Consider the following 19,910-nt stretch of genomic DNA (forward strand, 5'->3'; position numbering starts at 1 on the left):
AATAAGATACTAGAAAAAACCTAACCTAACGTGGAGCTTGACATCCGTACCAAATGCCTGGTGAAATTCGAATGAAAAACTGAAAACGTATGTAGCACATGCAGGCAGAATAAGAAAGCAATACAAAACTTGGTTGGAAAATCCCGTAAGAAGGCGAAATAGGGAATGTGAGGAGTTTATGAAATATAATACCGGTATTAAAATGGGTCTCAGACGAAGAAGTTTTGAGCTGAACTCAACCTGCTTAGGATATAATCCAGTGGTGGTCTTACAAGACGACTGTGATAATGCTTTGGGCTGTTAACAACAGAGCATTCCTTGACGAGCTAAATAATTCACGTGTACTACGATGCTGTTAATATCACGAATATACTAATTGCCGTCCGTGCATTGTTTGTGTTCTCAGAGCGTACGCAAGGCGCACGAGTCAATGACGAGAGGCAGTGTGTTCGTGACGCAAGGCGAAGTACAGGGTGCCAATATCAACAGGAGCCCGACAGCCTACCTGGCCAATCCGCCCGCCGAGCGCGCGAAGTACGTCAGCCAATTCAAGTCCTCTCACGCGTGTCTAAGAGCACGGGGCATCTCCCCCCCCCCTCGTTTAACGCTGTTTACAAGAGGGAACGAAAATTAACATTCGAGAATTGAGAGGTGCATTAGTGCCAAAATACTTACATTACATTTCCCAACTTGTTAATTATCACTGCAGATTACCTATTCCAGCGCTGTTCATTTTTTTTTTGAATTACGGGCAAACGAAACAGCAAGGGGTAGTTTGGGGCACAGTACGAAATCAGGCCCACAAATAACTCAGCAAATCTAATTGTTACTTAATGGGACACAGCAGGTGAACGTTTTGGTTCAGTGATTAGTAATTTCTCTCTCGTATACGGGTAGTTCCGGGTTCGAATTTTGAAAAACAGGGTTCAAACCCACTGTCCTGATTGACGTGTATCATGGTTTCATTCGGCCCTTGCAGGCAAGTGCACTGCTACTAATTTAAAATTGATTTGTGCGCATTTTCGTTTACTAAATTCTTGCTTCTGGCCTCCGGAGTCCGGCTGTCCTAACTCAGTATGTCGAAGAATCGTAAAATACACTCTGACTTCCCCGTAAATTCTTCCAGTACCGATATTCACAATCATATTCGAGCAAGGAGCGAGCCATAAGAACGTGGTTAATGGTAAACAGACAAATCACGACAATCGATAGATAAATCGATTTATGCGAAACAAAGGAGGCTACACCTAAGATAGTTTGCTCACACGACATTTGCGTTTCAGGTACAGACATGACGTAGACAAAACGATGGTGCAGCTAAGGTTGGTGCGGGACGATGGGACACCCCTGGGAGCCATCAACTGGTTCGCCGTTCATCCCACGAGCATGAACAACACCAACACCCTAGTGTCCAGCGACAATGTCGGGTATGCCGCCATCTTGTTCGAGCAGCGTATGAACCCCGGTCGAATCATCGGGAAGGTACTGAGAAAAAGCTCGCACAAAATGAACTTCGAAGATGGCTCTCTTCTGGGAAGTCACGGCGCGTAGTATGATCGACGTTTCAAAGTTGATTACTGCTACCATCATCAGGGCGACGATCGCGATATCCCAGAAGACAGTCATGTTCATATTCGTCGCGACGAGAACATGGAGTCTCATAAAATGAACGCCAATATTTGTCACTGAGCATATGTGCTAGTTAATAATTCGACTACAAGATTGAAACATGTTCTTCCCACCCGATGTTATTAATATTAGGAGTAAAATTTTGTTTTTAACTTAAAATGCATACGGACTCACAAAACTGTGCTAATAATTTTGAGCTAAAACAATATTTTACCCCTAATTTTATGAAAATTTGAGACAATGTCGTGAGAAGGAACACGTAATACAGTTCCAATGCATTTAGATTTGAACCTGATGATAGCCATACTGGGCTGAAACATGTAGCTGAACAACTAGTAAAAAGTAATAATCATCAGCGATTCGACCACTTCTCAAAAATTTGCTCATCACGAGGGAAACGCTTCTCTTTTAAAGGGCCCCTTCGTCTCCGCTTTCGCCTCCAGCAATTTGGGCGACGTGTCGCCCAATGTGAGGGGCGCTCGATGTCAGTTCAGCGGACGGCCCTGTGACCTCCACAGCAGCAGCTGCTCAGGGCGAAAGGAAATGTGCATCGCTTCCGGTCCCGGGGCAGACATGTTTGAAAGCACACGGACAATCGCCATCAAGCTGTTCAGCAAGGCGTGGGTAAGTTCCCTCCCGATTTGGTTCAATCGCAGACAGACGGCCTCGTATTCAGTGATACCAAGACAGAAGTTGATCTGACTGAAAATATTTTTTTAATAAAATTACCGTGATTTGTACAGAACTGAAAGTCTTTGAACACAGATAAGACGGTTCTCTGATCGAAGCTGATCGCGACAATTTATGGAAAATACAGGGAAAAAATGGAAAGTTTGTAAAAGAATTTCCGTTTATGAGAGAGAATTAAAGAGACGCAAAACAGAAGCAATGAACTTGTTCTCCAACGAGATGTACCTGACTGTTAATCAAACTTGAATGAGAATAATTTTTACAAGGCAAGTGTTCGAACGTTTCTCGTGTTTAATGTAAATTTAAGACCTGCTGATTGGACAAAACTGTTCTAAATTAAATTACATAATAGATGGTGGGTGGGTCATTAATTTGTGGCATATTTTAATTAAATCGATATTTTACATAATCAGAACGAAATTGAAAACTGAAAGTTATAATTAAAATACAAAACTATCAAAATAATGGACAATGCAAATTTAATTGAACGATATTTTCCTAATCCGAACCAAACTGTTTCGTGCGTTCAGTTCCATCGGAGGGGCTTCCGGTTCAGACATTCCGAATAAGACGCGTCCTCTGGTTCATTCTTAGTCGCGTTGCGACATCTGAAACGTCGGTGTACTTCTACCAGAGTACTCGGCGCTACAACCCAGAAGAAAGCCATGTTCACACTCGCCGCCTTGAGAATCTGAAATCTCACCTAGTGATACAGTACCTTCACAGAAAACAATCGAATTTTTGTTCCAAATGGTTCGGGCCTTCTTCGAGAACTATAGAGGATGTTCGATTATTATCGATTCTGCATTATGAACGATGAGGAAATACACGTAAGCCGCTCGCATGGGAAATTAAATGGTGTGACCTACACAGTGTCCACATTACAAGTGTTTAGTCGACAGCGTTATAACCCGGAAGACCAGAATTCACACAAAGAGTTTGTTGTTAACTTCTTAATATTATCAACAAATGGTATAACTGAATAAAAAATATTATTTAGATGAAATATTTCTCACAAGTTAACAACAATTAGACTAATATCAAATACATGTTTAATTCGTAAACGGTTTCAAAATAAAACTATTACAATAAGAAGGAGTCAGTCTGAAGGCCGAATACAGTTTATATATTTTATTCGTTAATCGAAGTAAAGTGAATTCAATCACCGAATAATTCTGACGACAAAATCGTGCCCTGTTTAAGGAACTCTGGAACGACAAAGACTCCCAGGAGGTGACGGGGCCCCTCGGGGCGATACATCAGTTTGTGGACATGCCCTCACAACAAGCGAAGTATTTTGACCATGTTACCCGCAAGTCTGTATCAGTGAGTATCACAACAATTTCACACGTAGTTTATTAAACACTCGCCTTAAAGTGTCCATAATATAGTGTTTATTTTAATACGAATTATTACTGACCCACGTGAGCAAAATATAGAATAGAACACAATCTTTCCTTGATCAGCTTCTACGAAATGGTCAGTGCATATTTCCAAATAAATTCACGACGAAACACAAGAAAAATTTCAGATCAAAACACCGTTTCATTAACCTAAGAATGAGTTCTCACCGGGTGCAAAGTGAATCTGAGCGAACAGAGTGGATTAAGTCATGACAGGAGTAGGCATTCAGCCGTCGTACAATCCCACGCTCCGAGGTGGAAAACAATGCACGTCGACAGTGTCTTATATATAGAAAGACACGACGATACAACGCGACGAGAAGTGAACGTAATCATCACCTACACAATTTTTCCTTACATCTGTAATGGACAAAGTCACCACGAGCCCTTCGTTGTTTTATTTCAAATCATAATAAAATTAAACACAAAGTCTAGTACACATTTATGCTACAAAGGACAAGTATTCGTTTACCGTAAGAATTAAACACTAGGTACATATCCATTCTTACATGCATAGGCTACATTCATGAGCATGAATATAAAAGGCAGTTATGAAATCTCTGTGCGTTATAGGCCTTTTGTGTTAATTAAAATATTATCCATTTTGCCATACTGCGTATACATGCAAGAAAGAAGTTTTTAAACCAAATAATTACAACAACGACAGGGTATGTGAATTAAATGCATGTATTTTCCATTCGTTATGTAAGGTACGTATATAATGTGTACTGACAACATAAAATATCATAATATAAAGGTGATGATGATGTTTTTTGGGGTTCTCACCCTGATGATGGAGACAGTATGTTTCCCCGAAACGTTGGCATCTATCGACGAGTCTACAAGGAGATAAAATCTAGAAAGTAATCATTATTCCTGCTGTGGGAAGTTTAAATCTCTAATAAAAAGGCGTCATGAAATGGCTGTCACATAATGCGACACTTCTCAAACTTGCTGCATCTGTCTCTCTAGGTCCGCGGATGTTTGCCTGCGATGGGTTACAGCTTCGCTGCTGGAACGACAGACGGTCCAGGGTCGTTTTCGTTCCAACAAGGCATGAAGACAGAAAACCCCCTGTGGAACGCAGTTCGAAATTTTCTGGCGTCGCCCTCGGCAGCTGATGTGGCGTGTCACGGCGCCAAACCAGTGCTACTAGCCACAGGAAACGTGCGTACCTCAGACTTCTCGTCCCATTCTCGTAGACGTAGCAACAGTTCGACTGAATTTCCGGCAAAGGACACAGCCTTTCATTTTGGTTTTGGGCGCGTTTCCTAATAAATGACTTGAGAATGAAGAAGATCACACAGAAAAGGACGCGGTATGAAAGGCCACAAATTTGTAAAGTGTTCGACGTTTCGTCCATATCGCATAAAACAACACTGTTGCAACGTCTGTAATATTAAGTTTGCAATTTAAACGCGAGCCTTTCAGAATTAAAGTTACAGAATCTGGAGGAAAAGTAAGAATCTACAAAATACAAGAACCTGGCGATACATTTACGTATCTTTAACAGAACCTGTCTCATAAAATCGGAAAACCTTTGATATATAAATATTAAATCACGTCGAAACCATGGAAAACACAAGAGCACCACTTAGCTCCAGCACCTGGGATCCAGCAAATTCCATTCATAATCAGAAACATCCTTCTTGCGAAGTATAATAAACTTAAGTCTCTTACATTAAGTACGTATCTCCTATCACGTGACTTAAAGCGGTAGACGCCTGGAAGCAGAATCATTGCAGCGCACCATTGCGTTAATAAATGTCTTATTCCAGACGCTGACATCTGGTCACAAGCTTCCGTTGAACAAGTCAAAAATGAAGAATGATTTACATCAGGGCAAATAATTCATCTGCTACTGCAGAATTCAAAACATCAGATCATTGCCACTGCATTTCATGTGGGGGCAAAGCCATTACCTGAATTTAGATTAAATTATTTTGAAATATTTTAAGCAATGGTTTGATTTGTTTAATGTGTTGACAGTTGCGAGTAATTATTGCGGTTGATTTGACTTAAACCAGTTAACCAATTTATAATAACTTAATGGCTTTTTTTTGTAAAATGTGCATGTTTTGTTTTGTTTATTACGAGGGAGATTACCACGACTGTATAGGGATTAAAACTTTGCATTTTATTGGTCATTACATTACAGAACAGACTGTAGGAGGTAGCACTGGATTTAGCGTCTTTCGTATTTCTTGGAAGGTGTCAAAATGTGTCCTCTCCCCTTTGAAACATGTAACAGCGAACTCATATCGACTTCCCTTACTATAGTTAAATTGAAAACGCAACTTTCCAGCGCTGGGTTCTTACATCACATAGTTTTGTTTCAATGCCAAGCCGTTTCTTCGGAAATCTTTCAGAGCGACAATTAGGCACTGAATTAATTTTACATCCATTAATGTTTGTAATATCTGCGTAGCATATAAAGTGGTTAGTCAACATAATAATAACGTCGTAATTGGGCGAATTAATAAGACGAAGTAATGAATGTTCTGATGATTTTATGACATATTGAAATACTATGAGACTAAAACACGCATTATAATTAAAGAGCGTAAGGAGTAACATGAGAAGAACAGACAGACGTACACTGAAATAAGCGACAAGGCCTATTTGCGATCACAGTGGTTGTAATAGCTTGGACAAAGCTTTCGGTAGCACAAGCTTAATACGTAATTTTTTAAATTTATTCTTGTTTGTAGCATTTTTTTATACATGCAGCATAGAAATAATGAAAGTCCGCTGATAGCACCATCCTACTCCGACGTCTAAGAGTATGAAAATGGCTGTCATTTGAGTTGTAGCAAATCATAGTGACGTAAAGTGTACCGACGTTTCAGAGGTCCTTGCTGCCTTTATTTCACGCTGAAAATGGGGGCAGCAAGGACCTCTGAAGCGTTGTTAAACTTTACCACACTTCATGACCGTACAACCCTAAAGATTGACATACTTATTTTTAAGAAACATTCAACACACGATGGACAAAGTCAAAAACAAATGATGTGGACTATTTACACACGCTAGCACGCGACACGGAAAAGTTTATGTTAAAAATATGTTCTGGTTTAATGAAAAGATGGACTTTCCCTTCGAGTGGCAGCCTCGCATTGTGTCAACGCAGCTGGCACTTATAGGGCCCGTGGCAATAGCCTGCGTGCCTGGGGAGTTCACCACGATGTCGGGACGACGCTTGAGGGGCGCAGTAAGTGAAGGCGTCGCGGAAGGTGGCGGTCAGCGCCCCTCGTACATCATCGTGGCAGGCCTGTGCAACACTTATAGTGACTACATCACAACGCCAGAGGAGTACGAGGTAGCCTTTAGAACCGAATTATGTCAATAGTTACAATATACAGAGTCAGTGCATACCTGCACAAATTAGACGCAAATAAATAGGCTCCATGTGCAGAAATGATTTTTGCTATTATCAGTAATATTCCATTTTCATCTTACAGGTACAACGTTATGAGGGTGCATCAACAATTTATGGTCCGCATACTTTGACCATCTACCTCAGTCAGTACCGCAAGCTCGCTGCAGCTTTGATCAAGGCAAGTGATATGTATCAAATCATCATTATCACCATCATCAACTTAATTATCATTATCTTTTTCTATTAAGTTACAATGATTGAAACAATTTCTTGAAAATGTAAATTTATTCTTTTGAACGTTATCTATCATCTGAATTATAAAATCATAAAACATCGACGTTTCGAAAGCTGAATTCTGCTTCCATCTTCAGATAAGAAAGGGAACGAGGACAAAGGCTAGCTGTTGGGCCCCTGGTCAAGTCCAGGTCTGAGGTTAGCTCAGGGGACCAAAGAGATGGACTTTCTGTTCTCATTCAATTTTTTACCTGAAGATGGAAGCAGAATTTAGGTTTCGAAACGTCAAAGTTTTATAATTTAGTTGATGGGAAAAGTCCGGAAGAACAGTTTCACATACTGCAAGGCACCGTCGTCGGGAACCTTCAAACTTTGTTCCCCTGTAACTTATTGTCACTTGTCATCTCTTACCCTTCTTACTACTAATAGAGCAGCTTTGTTACGCTGATGATCCTCCATTTCGTATCCCACAACCGCTGTGACTAAATGTATTTCTGTCACCCTGTCCCAATCAATGTTCTGTGTTAATGTCAAACAATCTGATCCCACATAAAAGCACAGGAACTTCGGACGTTAACAAAGACTTCTGTGGACAAAGTACTCATAGCATAGCAAAACTGATTGTTAGAAACTCAATCACAAATGCGCTGAACAATTGATAATAGAAACAATGATGATTAAATTCTATTCGTGAAAATAATCAAAGAGGTCGAAATGAAAAGCGAAATCGAAAGCAATTGGATTAACTGAGAAGAAGCAAGATCATTTAATAAATTCTAACCTTTGCTTCGAGTCTAATACTGAGACAATTTTTATTGATAATTCCTACTTCTAAAATCGACTTTCATGAATTAGAATGGATTTATGCACATGAAGTATAATCTCAACTCTACAGATGAGTTTTATTGTTAAACTCCCTCCCTTGCATGTGCTGATAATAAAAATGACCACATTTCTAGTGTTCTTAGTGTAATTTAAGTATGGTTATAAACCGCGTGTTAAGAGATTTTATGAAATCCTGATTAACATTATCACATTTATAAAATTTCTGAGTTTGTAAGACATCAGGTTCTCAATGCTTAAACTCAAATAAGATAACTGTTTTCTATGATGTTGAGATCGCCCTGATGGGGGCAGCAAACACCTCTGAAACGTTGGTAAATTTGACCAGACTACAAGGTCCGACAACCCTGAGGACAGCCATCTTTGGATTCACCGCCGTGAAAACCTCAAATCCTACATAGCCAAAATATTATCATTTCTAATATAATCCAACCAAATTTTTGTTCATCCAGTATTAGAGTAAATGGAGTAGCGAGTCGAGAACTTTGTGGCGTCACATTTCTTGGGCGGTCTATATCGCTGTAACTTCCATACCGAGTTGTAAATATTGGAAAGACATTCCGAACAGCAGAGACACACATCGGAAGAGATTAAACACCAGTGACGTGCGCGACTTGCCATATTAGGTTCTCAAATCGGTTCTACAAACCGGCTGTCCTGAGTTGTACTGTGTAAACCAAAGAAATTATCAACACAGAAAAAGAGAATTCTAGTGTGGTCTATACTTAACAGATGACACCACAATATATTTTCCCAAGATACCATTGCTAACGTATATAATCGCTTAGTTTTTTTAAAAAAAAATTCATTCATTGAATGTGTGTATATATACACACTTTTTCTTGGGACACTCTGTATTTGCACTCCCAAAGATGTATTCACAACGTTGTACATTTTGACTTTCTTCAGTTGTTTTAGTAATGGGAGCGTTCGAGTCTTCGGCTCGGTTCTCAATCCCTCGTACGACTAAAGTGTCTGGACTTATTAATGCGACTGTCAATAAGTTTCTCTGTTCCTGCAGGGCTCCCAGTTGAATCGTGGCCCGAATCCACCGGATCTGTGGGACGACCTCGTGTCATTTGTGACTCCTGTGGTTTTTGATACGCCCAAGTGGAGTCACAATTTTGGGGACTGCACTGAACAGCCTGTGGATGTCGCAGAACCTGGAGTCACTGTCAGGGCCAAATTTGTAAGCACTTACACATAATAAATTTATTAATACTACACACACGTTACACAAGCATATACAGTGACAAGGAATTATAAACACAATGTCATATTACTAAGAAACATTTAAGAAGGCTTATCGCCGAAATCGGGTATGTATAGACGCATCGCATATAAACATAATTAATATCCCGGTAAAGTTGATGAATTCGTACGCTCATCTGTCATTCCGCTACTGTTGTGTATAAACGATAATTCGTTATTAGACGAAAAAATAAGTGCATGAAGTGTGAGTTATCTGCTTCTGATGTTTGACAATACGACGTAGTACCTCAACTGTTACTAGCGCTTTTGAAAAGTAGTTACGCATGCGCAATAAATCAAAACAAAGAACAATGAAGCGTGAAAAGGAGCCTAATACTACGACGTGGCGTGTTCCTGTCCACTCTTGTATGAAGAAGCCATTATTTCTCAACAAGTTTAAAAATATTCGTAACTTTGTATACTTTATGCATTTTCCATGACAAGCCGAGTGTACAATCGACTTTTAAAAGAATTTCCTCCTGCACTATGCAGTGAGTGAGTGAAAGAATGGTTCCACGTATCAAATTTACGACAAGAGTAAAAGTCTGGTATCACACAAAAACTCTGAAACTGCATGGGATATTATTATATGGAGTTATGAGAAAATTTTTAACAGGATACAGTTTTAGAAAGTTGAATGTTTAAAATTCTCCAATATACATTTTGCCAAAGGAAGAGCTGTTAACACTTTTCATGACGCGCAGGTTGCAGCACATCCAAGGAACAATCTGACACTTGGTGGCACCTACCTGACAGTGGAGCGCTTCGTTGGGAGTTCAGGTCAGTGGGTGGTCGTAGCAACGGATGCAAACTGGGAGACAAGGTAAGAACTTTTAATCGAAAAGAGATTATAAGATAATGACCAAATCCCTACCCGGACTGTCCGTGCAGTGTCCTGACAAGTCGTCCCTTTTTAGGCCATGTCAGTGCCACTGACTTTATTGCGTTAACTAGTGCAGTACGACCCGTCCAATTTCACGGGAATGAAACTTTGTTTGTCTTTAACATTTATACGATATTAAATGTAAAAACTTCTTCCTGACATAAATACGAACATAAACTGGCCCCCTGACTTCAGAACCCAGGCAAACGCAGACCACATCACAGCCTGTTTTGAATTTCTTGGCGGCTGAACGCAATTAAATCTTCGCTGGAATTAATTTTCAATTTATCTCCCAGATAAATGAGGCAGAAACAGTGTCGAAAGCAATATAAATTGACTCAATACTGATAAGGCTAATCCCCTGAAAATAGACAACTTCAATGCTATGGTTCAAGTAAAATGTTGACACAAATACCACGTAACATCCTGGCCATAATAGGAACTTCTTATTCAAATTGCAACAGATGAAATGTATACAACGGACATCAGCCGATTAACTTTGCAGAACATATGTTCAAGGCAGCGTAAGGTTCTGTCGTTCACCGATTCAATTAGGTTCGAGGCTGTTCTATGTTTACTGTCAAAGCCAGTTGCACCTCCCGTCTTCCAAAAAGCCTACGTGCCCCCCGGCCAAAGCGACTATTGTTTCGATGTGCCGCAAGTTACAGCGTGCTTCTCCCCCCCCCCCCCCCCCACACACACACTCTCTCTCTCTCTCGGAGGTAACTGAAACAAGCTTCAAGTGGCTGAATGCCTTCCTACACTTATCTGATTTGGTCCTCCGCTCTCTCGTAAATTCCGATATTATGAATAAACTAACAGCTACCTTTTCAAGATCGGGGCTGGGGGGGGGTCTGAGAGTGGGATATTAGGACCTAAGAGATGGGAATGTCGATGCAGAGAACTGAGGGGTTTATAAGGAATCAGCATTGGTCCAAAATGGGCTATTTATAGTTAGTTTTGCCATCTTATAGGTTAAATCTGCAAGCATAAGGGGATAATATTATTGCGGAAAAAATCATATTAGTCTAAAAGAATATTAGCGGCGAAATACACGTCTTTCTCTGCCTGAACTACCATATTTTTGAACTAAAACCAACTTATGTCGAAATCTTTTGATATTGTTTCTATCAAAGAAAAGTACGTACTTATAACCGTGTTAATAAGTTGCAAAACACGTGTCCGCACATTAATGCAAAATAAACATATTAAGGCATTTTCACTCGTTTAGATGCTCTAAGGATTTTTCTTGATTTCCAAAGAAATTTAATTTTGGACATATGTAGCTTTTTCTACTGCACAGTAAGAAGCCTTACAATTTGTCCTCTGCACCAAATAACATTAGAGCGACTGATTAAATGAGGATGAGATGGGCAGGGCATACAGCACGCATGGGGACATGAGGGATGCATACAAAATTTTCATCGGAAAACCTAAATACAATTAAATAACGATATAAATCCACAGAAGTATATGTAGTAAACTACATACAAACCAGTTAAAGAAATTGATGATAAGTTATACCAAAACAGGTAGTACAGTATAAACTGAAAGCTAATAGACATATGAGATAGTCAAGAATAAAACAATGAACATTATCACATGCTTTAATTTACACATGAAAATTTTTTTTAGTGAAATAATCAGTAATTTTTTAGTCGGGGAAGTGACGTAACGCATTAAACATTACGTATAGTACAGCTGCTGCTGTGTTAAATCTGAATGTGGTGGCTACTGCTGGAACTAAAGCCCTGGGAATTGTAATGGAGTTTTGGCAAACTCTCGTCTGTTCTCATGTTACGTTCTGAATGGTTTTAATCAATACTGGACGCACGTTTCGTTTCACCTTGTATAACTTTTAACTTCGTTGTTTCGATGGACACAGTTCCCATGTAACAACACTTGTTCATTCATTCGCACTGCTCACGGACGTGTGAAACATTTGCATTTTTGTAGTCAGCTGCAGCTGAATTACTTAGCAATAACCTTTTATGGGCTCACGTGACCTTGAAATACAAAGCTGTAATGAGGAAAACAACGCCTGAGAAAGCACGAATTACTCTTTAAAATCTCCATATTATCAACAAAAGCGGCTAGGCAAAAGCTTCTTTTCCTCCACGTGCAGCAGTTCTTTGCAGAATATTGTAATGCAGCCATAATTACTTTTCAGGATTAGTTTCGATACGTCTACACAGATAATTCAAATTAATATATTAAAAATGACAATACAGTGTGTTCAAAAAGAGAGGAAACAACGCAGTGACCATACGTTTCACTTAGTTTCATGTTATTAAGTATAAAATGATGTACATTTTACAGCAGAGAATATTATTTTTTTTAGATATTCATAACATGATTTATCTGGTAGTTGTATATTTATGCGGGAATCATAACACCACCGATTTTAACAATTCCTGTTGTAACACGATCATTTTAGGCAGAATATTTTATTTGGCTTATGAAATTATGAGTTCACAGTACGATGTTCTTTTGAGGTAATTTTTGTACGGTACGTTGTACAAACAAGCAACATGGACGGGTGAACATTCTTTGCTTTCAGTACTATTTTTTTAACTGACGAGCTGTTAGTTTTGGTAATTCCCATGCATTCCGGTGTCCTGAAGAACAGTAACATGGCGATAGGGCTAACATTTAAGTTACGTTCATAAAGTGGTTGTCATTACAACTGCTCTATAAAATTAGATCTCTGTAAAATGAATTTCTCGGCTTTCCGTCACCGAAACTCTCCTATTTGTCAAGCACTGAATATACTTTCCGTGAGCGCCTTTCGCAGTTCACTTACACTGACCCGCATAGCAGCTGTGCTGAAGAAATTGCCGCATGGGTAAGGCGATTCGTTACTCAGAACTGACTGTCTTTCCCATTGCTGAAGTATCTACATTTTCCCACTTCGATCGAGAAAGTGTTCTAACAAAATTTTACTGCCATCATCAGGGCGATGAGTGAGACTCATCGTCCTGTGATGGTGACAGCGAGGACCTCTGAACCGTAGTCACTTTAAATGTATGTTTTGCTTCCCAGATTCTACTGGATCCGTCTCTCCCCCATTCTGGGCTCAAGTGAAGCCCTGATCACGTGGACAGTGGACCCTGAAGTCGTCCCTGGCAAATACCGCATTCGCCACTTCGGCAGCTACAAGTACATTTTTGGCGGAATCCATCCGTACCATGGATCTACACACACATTCAAGGCAAGTCGAAATTTGGTTGAAGCCTGGGCGTAATAAATATGGCTGCACCGACCTAGGCTTCCATCCTAGAGGCACCCAGTTCAAATATCGGCCGGGCTGTGGAGCGTCTTCAATGAGGCTGTCCGTTTATTTCCCTCGTGTCTCGAAGCGAATGCCGTGAAACCCGTTTGAGTGATCACGAAACCTCTTCCATTTCCGAAAAGTTTCGGTACGAATCTTTACTGAGAATTGTCGTGGGCTCTTCAAACACTACAGAAAATTCTTTTAATTGGTTCTCTGAAACAACAGCCAGTAACAGATGCTTCTCAATTGTTAATTAAGTTACTACGATCTAGCGTCAGCGAGGAACAGCTTATGGGCCCGTCCACGACAGTATCTTTCCCTGTCTGTCTCTTCTGTTCTCCCCAATATCACCCTGTCAATTTAGGAACACTTTTTGAAACAATGGGAACCAAGGTAATTGTTAAAACAAATTTCCACAACAATGACCATGGTTAGAAATAATTTAGAAATATATATTTATTGCCTTTGCTCCTTGTAGACTGATTTTTCAATCGATAAACACACGGCAGTTAAGGCACTATCGAAATTCGATTTTCATACGAGTTTTTTTTCCTACATTAGTCTCGAAATTCTCTGAAATCTTCGGTCTCAATAAAAGCTGTCCCAATTCCTGGTTCCTGTGTGTTGAACAGACAGAAGTGCGAATCACTTCGCTTGTTTTGAGGGATCCACAATAAATATCTTTGTTATAATTTGTTAATTTTACTGATAGTGGGTTTTCTACATTTCAGGTCGTGAATAAAGGTTCCGACTACAAGCGCTTGAGGCACTAGCCGGCTGAAGCCTCAAGAGCGGACGGCCATTTCTGCACCCATAATGCAATTGTTATGCAGAACGCGTTGCAGAAAATGTTTTATGTCACAAGCCGCATTAATATTACGTCGAATGAAGAATTTTGACCGTCTATTTTAATGTGAGAACTTGTAAATATTTTGTTTTTATCCCAAAGTTATAGGGTGACGTGTTTGAATGTCAACATGAATGTTCCATTTAGAGGAGGAATTTTAAATTTTATTTTCATTTACTAAAATATTTGTGAATTCTGAAGCAAAGTTGACGAAGGCCAACGTTATAAATCAAACTTAAACGGTGTGTAGGAGACGAAGTTTTGTTCTTTCGCTTGTTGGAGCCGATGAAATGTCGGAGGGGAAACTGACAGCACGGCCTGTCGGAGGGGTCCCAGGTCTTCCAAACTAATCATGAGGAATTCCTCTACTTGAGACGTTATTTTGACAGATGTGAGTGTAGCGCTTCAGGCAGAAAAATATGGAAATTTAAGCGACAGCACGGCATTTTATCGCTGAATCTCGTAAAAACCGACGAGAAATTAACTTAATTTTTTTCTATTTCTTATAATTTATAAGTTTCTACATTTTACGTGGGCATGGAAACACAGTTCTGATCTTTCGTGGAAGATTCATTGAGAAACTTGTTATGACGTTATTATAACGTGCTGGCAAAAACTTATGAATGCCATTTATACCTTCGGATTCACAGAGACACCAGCAGAATAGATTGTTTCACTGGGGTCATTTTCAAACGGAGTATTTTGACAATCTTCAGGGCCTCTTTGCACTGTTCTGTTTGCACATGAATTAGCATCCTCTAATTGTACATGTAAATATGTTGCGTTCGAAGTAAATAAAACAACACGTACTACATAAAGTTTGATAAAATATTCATAGATATTTACCAGTGTTGCACATTTATCTTCTGTGTGGTCAGATTGTGTTAGTTTCTTCGCTGTATTTTCTCCCTTTGTCCTCAAGTGCTTTTTGTTACGTTGATGGTTCGGGGTCTTGGTCAGGCGTCTGTAAAAAAATTTCAAAATAACATGACTGTAAGTATGCTGCATACACAACAGAACACTAAGAAATAAGCTTTAATTATCGTAATTCTGCGGTATTATTAGTGTTTATATAGGCCTAATAGTCTACAGTAAACAAATGAGATACAAGATGGATTTGTTTTGTCCAAAAATAAATTAATTACATTTTGCTCTCACGGTGGTGAGTCCGAAGATGGCTGTCTTCTGCGTTTTTGCGCCGTGCAGTCTGGTAGACGTTTACCGACGTTTCAGAGGAGCCTAATTCACAGTGATTTTTTTAATACTGGTAAAGAATTAGTTTCTCGCAGATTTAAAAGTGATCTGAACTGAAAAGTACCAGAAAAAGCATTTTAAGACCCCAATTTAGCAAATGAAGCATCTGTATTCTCGTCTTTATGCAGCAATAGGCCTGTGCAACTATCGGCGCCTATTAATATTTTATAGACGTATAAAATTTCACGCAAATGCTTGGGCTGCCTGCACACTTTAATTAATAAAGAACAGTACAAACAAAATTGACGTACCCGCATATTGCTGAAATAAGCAATAACGAAGTTTAAAAGGATGAAACTTTATTTAATAGAAGATTATGACCGCAATTTAGTCAAAAGAGTCCAGAAAAATAGCTACTTACTTTCTTCCCGTTCTAAGTTAATGACGCCATGTTCGGGGTTGGGGGTTGGGGCTAGGGGTGACTCTCTTAAACTTCGACAAACCAGACCCCCCTCTCACCCCCTCCTACAACACGATACTCGTTAAATGGACTGAAATGGATCCTGAGACGTTTATAATTTCTTAGTATGATGCTAGCTTCGTCCTTCCAGAAAGGGCTTTGTACTGTGCAAACAAAGTGTGAAGTAGAATGGAAGAAAAAATCAGAGTGTATTCAAACTGAAATCCACGTGTCGTTCTGCACGCGTACATGAGAGAGTCTACTGACCTTCGGTTTTGAGTAAATTCGCCTGAGTTACTTTTCTATGACAGGAAACGAAAGCAAAATCAACTAAAGTGCTTTCTTTGTTCGAAATGTCAAATAACCAGTAACGTCGGACCATTTTTAGATTTTCTGCAGGTGATATCCAAATTACAGTGTTAATAGCAGCCGTCACCAAATTATATGCTTCTGGGCGACAAAAGGACTTCACCCCCCCCCCCTCGCCGCGCGGCTTTTCAGTCAACAGCACAGCGTTACCAGCTACGCTGCAAGTTCTGGGTCGTCTTCACTCGCCTGGACTCCGTCTTTTATCTGCCGGTCACAGTGACCGCGCGCGATCTGGGGGCGTGGGTTCGAATCCCTCTCAAGGCAGGGATGTTTGTCGGCGTCTTTCTCTGTTGTGCTGCCCTGCATAGGCAGAGGCCTTGCAAAGGGCTGATCCCGTCCTACCAAATGTCTTAAATAGATTTAAAAACCTCAAAGGTTCTCACGAAGGGCTCTGCTCCATGGAGTTACTTTCAGTTTTAAATTTATTTCCACACGAAATACCCATTTGACATTTACGAGATTACTAAGGATTTGTTAATTTGACATATTTCAGGCTCTCGCGAAAACGAATACGCCTCCACCATCAGGCGATCTCCCTGATGATGGAGGCACCAATTACGTCCGAAACTCCTTCTAGACAACACGGCGCAAAACCCAGAAGATATCCCACGTGATGACTCGCAGAAGAGGCATATGTTTTCTACGCGGCCTTTAGCAGACAATAAGTCAGACACTGCTGACGGTAGAGATCCGTATAAAGCCTTTGATAGCGGATAAATAATATCTGACGACGGACGGGTGACAGAAAACATATTGTAACACACTTATAATATCAGAGAAGAAAGCTGATTAATGACCTTTCCCTTCACTGGAAAGAAAAGAACGTATTTGTAATTCCATCACCTGATAAAATGCGACAATGACATATTACATCTCAAAGAAGTGTCTCATGGTTTGTGTATGCGTAAGAAATGAAACGAAACACTTGCTGATAAAATATTTGCATTTGACCTACAATTTCGAGCAGAACATTGAAAAGTCTGAAAAATGTGACTATTTATTCTGTCTGTACAGAAGCGTTTGCAAAGCGTAACACAAGGTTTTAAGGAAGGAGCATACATAATTTTGTAATAAAGTTTACAAATCCTATGTTTCTTCAGCGTCTGTTCCATAGCGACAAACACCAACAGATGAATATCATATTACGTACATTAAATGCCTATATTATTTAACGATTACATGGCGATTGTGCAACTTTTGGCGTTGGACAAACATCAGAGCCATCAAACGGGAAGTACATGTATTAACACTGCATTAAAAAACATCCTCGTCTTAAGGTTTTCAATGTTATCTTACGCGATTAACAACACTACCAATGACGTCATATTTAAACTTTTTAAGCAATAAAATAAGTTAACATTAGTGTGCCTAAATTTTAGATGGCCTACTAAGATTTGAAATTAATGAAGGCCCATATAGGCCTGCTGTGAAGGACCTGGCTCAAGAAAGCATTTTATAAATCCTTTTAACAAACAAGAAATAGTTTACTGAAACTCTTTGCTGGTTTTGGAATAATTATTGTTTTAGTAGGAATTACTGGTTTGTATAGAAAGCGAATGTTAGCAAAACAAACTGTGTTAACACGCTTTTAAAAACATTATTTTGCTTCAAGGGAGTCGGGTCAATGTGGATGATGATTTTAGATTGTTATAATTGTTGCTACTCAGCAACTGCTTACAAAATTGATTATCCCATTTGACTGTGTTTTTCAGATGCAACAATCAGCACCACGGAACGCCTTCAGAATATATTTCTTGTCTTAAAGGAACTTGCTGTTTGCAAGACAGCCTCCTATTCAGTAAAATGGGGCTCATTTCAGTGCGGAGTGTAAACAGAGCTAAGTGAAAAAGCTCGTTCATTTAACGGCGTTATAAGCAAAAACATAAGCCAGTGTTAACTAAGAAAATTACCCCCACTTACTTCACCAGACACGAAGTTTTCTAAAAGTTTTATCCGTTCCTCATCCGCTGACATCAAATATAAAGTTACACTTTTTGGTTGGCACGTACGCAGGATAAAACTTGGTTTAAAACGCAACATTGTTAATGTACAAGGAGGTTGTCTTCTGGGTTGTTACGCCATGCATTCTGTTAGAACTATGCCGACGTTTCAGAGGTTCTTGCTACCTCCATTATCATGACGATCATGACCCTTATTTTAACGCAAGGAATCAGGGAACACAGCTGGACGACGAATTTGCAGAAGTTGGTCACTGCACACTGTGGCTTCTGCTAATTACTGCGTCTTTCCTGTAATTATAATCTACTGTCTTGGAACATAATTAGTCTCTGTTAATATTCATTACAGAAGCTAGAGACATGACCAGATTAAATTTATTTGCCGCTGAAAATAAGTACCCGCTATCCATTTTACATCTAGCGAGGTCCAAATAGTTTCTTGTATCTAGGAACGTGAGCGTGGTTTTACCAAAGCCTCCGGAAACAATTTAGTGGTTACGGAGATGGCTGTCGTCTGAGAAGTTGCGCCAAGTAGTCTGATCGAGGTTTCAGAGGAGCTTACTGCCTCCATCGTCGCTGTAACCTAGTGGTTGGCGGTTTACTGTCTCTTTGTATTTGTTTTAGGAGGTTGTTACAAGAGATATGGCGTAAGGCAGTCTGTCCCTGTATTTCCATCAGATTGCTTCACACCTAACAACTCCACAGAGCGAAGTCCTTTCTCAGCTAGTCAAGACATTCTCCTCATTTAGGGAATCTGAAACATTACCATGGTTACAAGAGCCTGTCATTCGTTCTTTATCCTGAGTCAGATGAGTCGTCTACTGCTTCATTTTCTATGCAATTTATTTTTAGCTGCCAATTAAGTCTGACCCTTTAAAGGAGCTGGGACTTCAAATTTTAGAACCAAAATATAAAACAAATGAACTAACCAGTGGAGAATTGTTTATAACGAAATATATTAAACGAATCGAATGGCGACTTTGTTTTGGTACACAAGCTCTTGTTGAACTATCAACGGAATCATTATATGACTGTGGAAACTGAGAAGTTGTGGTCAGACGTGTTTAGGATGCAACATCACTCTTCAGTCTTAGCTGGGTCTCTCGTTAATTTAATACCTTGTTTAATACCCAATGAAGTAACAATGAATTCCGACCCGCTGGACATGTCCCTTTAGTTGAATTATTTATGGATGAAGTGGACAATTAGTAGACTAATAGTAAATCATTCTCTTGTCAAATAAACGTCTGGTGCATGCTGATATGACAACCAGAAGTTTCGCAAGTCTCTTCCATCAGAAGTAGGTTACAGGACAGAGGAAGTGTAAACGAAAAAATAAGAGAAAATTATTTAAATTACTAAAAATCCATTAATTTTTTATTTGTTCATTCCTGTAAACAGATTTGATGTAAAAGCGTCTTTGTCAAGAAAAATTAGATTGGCGGGGAATGTAGAAAACACGGGCTGAATCAGAGGTACAAGGAAGTAAAATTGTT

The 19,910-nt window shown here is 39.5% G+C and overlaps 1 protein-coding gene and 1 long non-coding RNA gene across 8 annotated transcripts in view; one reads left to right on the plus strand and one right to left on the minus strand.

Annotated features, from left to right (window-relative positions):
• The window catches only part of CDase (neutral ceramidase), a 29,058-nt gene extending 13,807 nt beyond the window's left edge, over nucleotides 1-15,251 (plus strand). For all 4 annotated transcript variants that reach the window (XM_022062693.2, XM_022062684.2, XM_022062710.2 and 1 more), the window contains exons 5-15: nucleotides 407-534; nucleotides 1,284-1,482; nucleotides 2,044-2,253; nucleotides 3,523-3,645; nucleotides 4,695-4,889; nucleotides 6,808-7,041; nucleotides 7,184-7,279; nucleotides 9,200-9,367; nucleotides 10,134-10,252; nucleotides 13,355-13,523; nucleotides 14,318-15,251. In XM_022062693.2, coding sequence (XP_021918385.1) covers nucleotides 407-534; nucleotides 1,284-1,482; nucleotides 2,044-2,253; nucleotides 3,523-3,645; nucleotides 4,695-4,889; nucleotides 6,808-7,041; nucleotides 7,184-7,279; nucleotides 9,200-9,367; nucleotides 10,134-10,252; nucleotides 13,355-13,523; nucleotides 14,318-14,359 — 1,683 coding nt within the window. In that variant the 3' untranslated portion in view covers nucleotides 14,360-15,251. The remainder of the gene's footprint in view (nucleotides 1-406; nucleotides 535-1,283; nucleotides 1,483-2,043; nucleotides 2,254-3,522; nucleotides 3,646-4,694; nucleotides 4,890-6,807; nucleotides 7,042-7,183; nucleotides 7,280-9,199; nucleotides 9,368-10,133; nucleotides 10,253-13,354; nucleotides 13,524-14,317) is intronic.
• The window catches only part of LOC147874588 (uncharacterized), a 145,082-nt gene that overhangs the window by 15,185 nt on the left and 109,987 nt on the right, over nucleotides 1-19,910 (minus strand). For 3 of the 4 annotated variants that reach the window (XR_015533907.1, XR_015533904.1, XR_015533906.1), the window contains exon 3: nucleotides 15,280-15,397. This is a non-coding gene — a long non-coding RNA (uncharacterized LOC147874588). Of the gene's footprint in view, nucleotides 1-11,903; nucleotides 14,204-15,279; nucleotides 15,398-19,910 lie in introns of those variants that run through there. The other variant, XR_015533905.1, reaches the window with a different exon arrangement.

Source organism: Zootermopsis nevadensis, unplaced genomic scaffold (genome assembly GCF_977971745.1).
Source record: "Zootermopsis nevadensis isolate Lab colony 2312 unplaced genomic scaffold, Znev_1.0 Znev_ptg000007l, whole genome shotgun sequence".
In the NCBI taxonomy this organism is placed as follows: Eukaryota; Metazoa; Arthropoda; class Insecta; order Blattodea; family Termopsidae; genus Zootermopsis; species Zootermopsis nevadensis.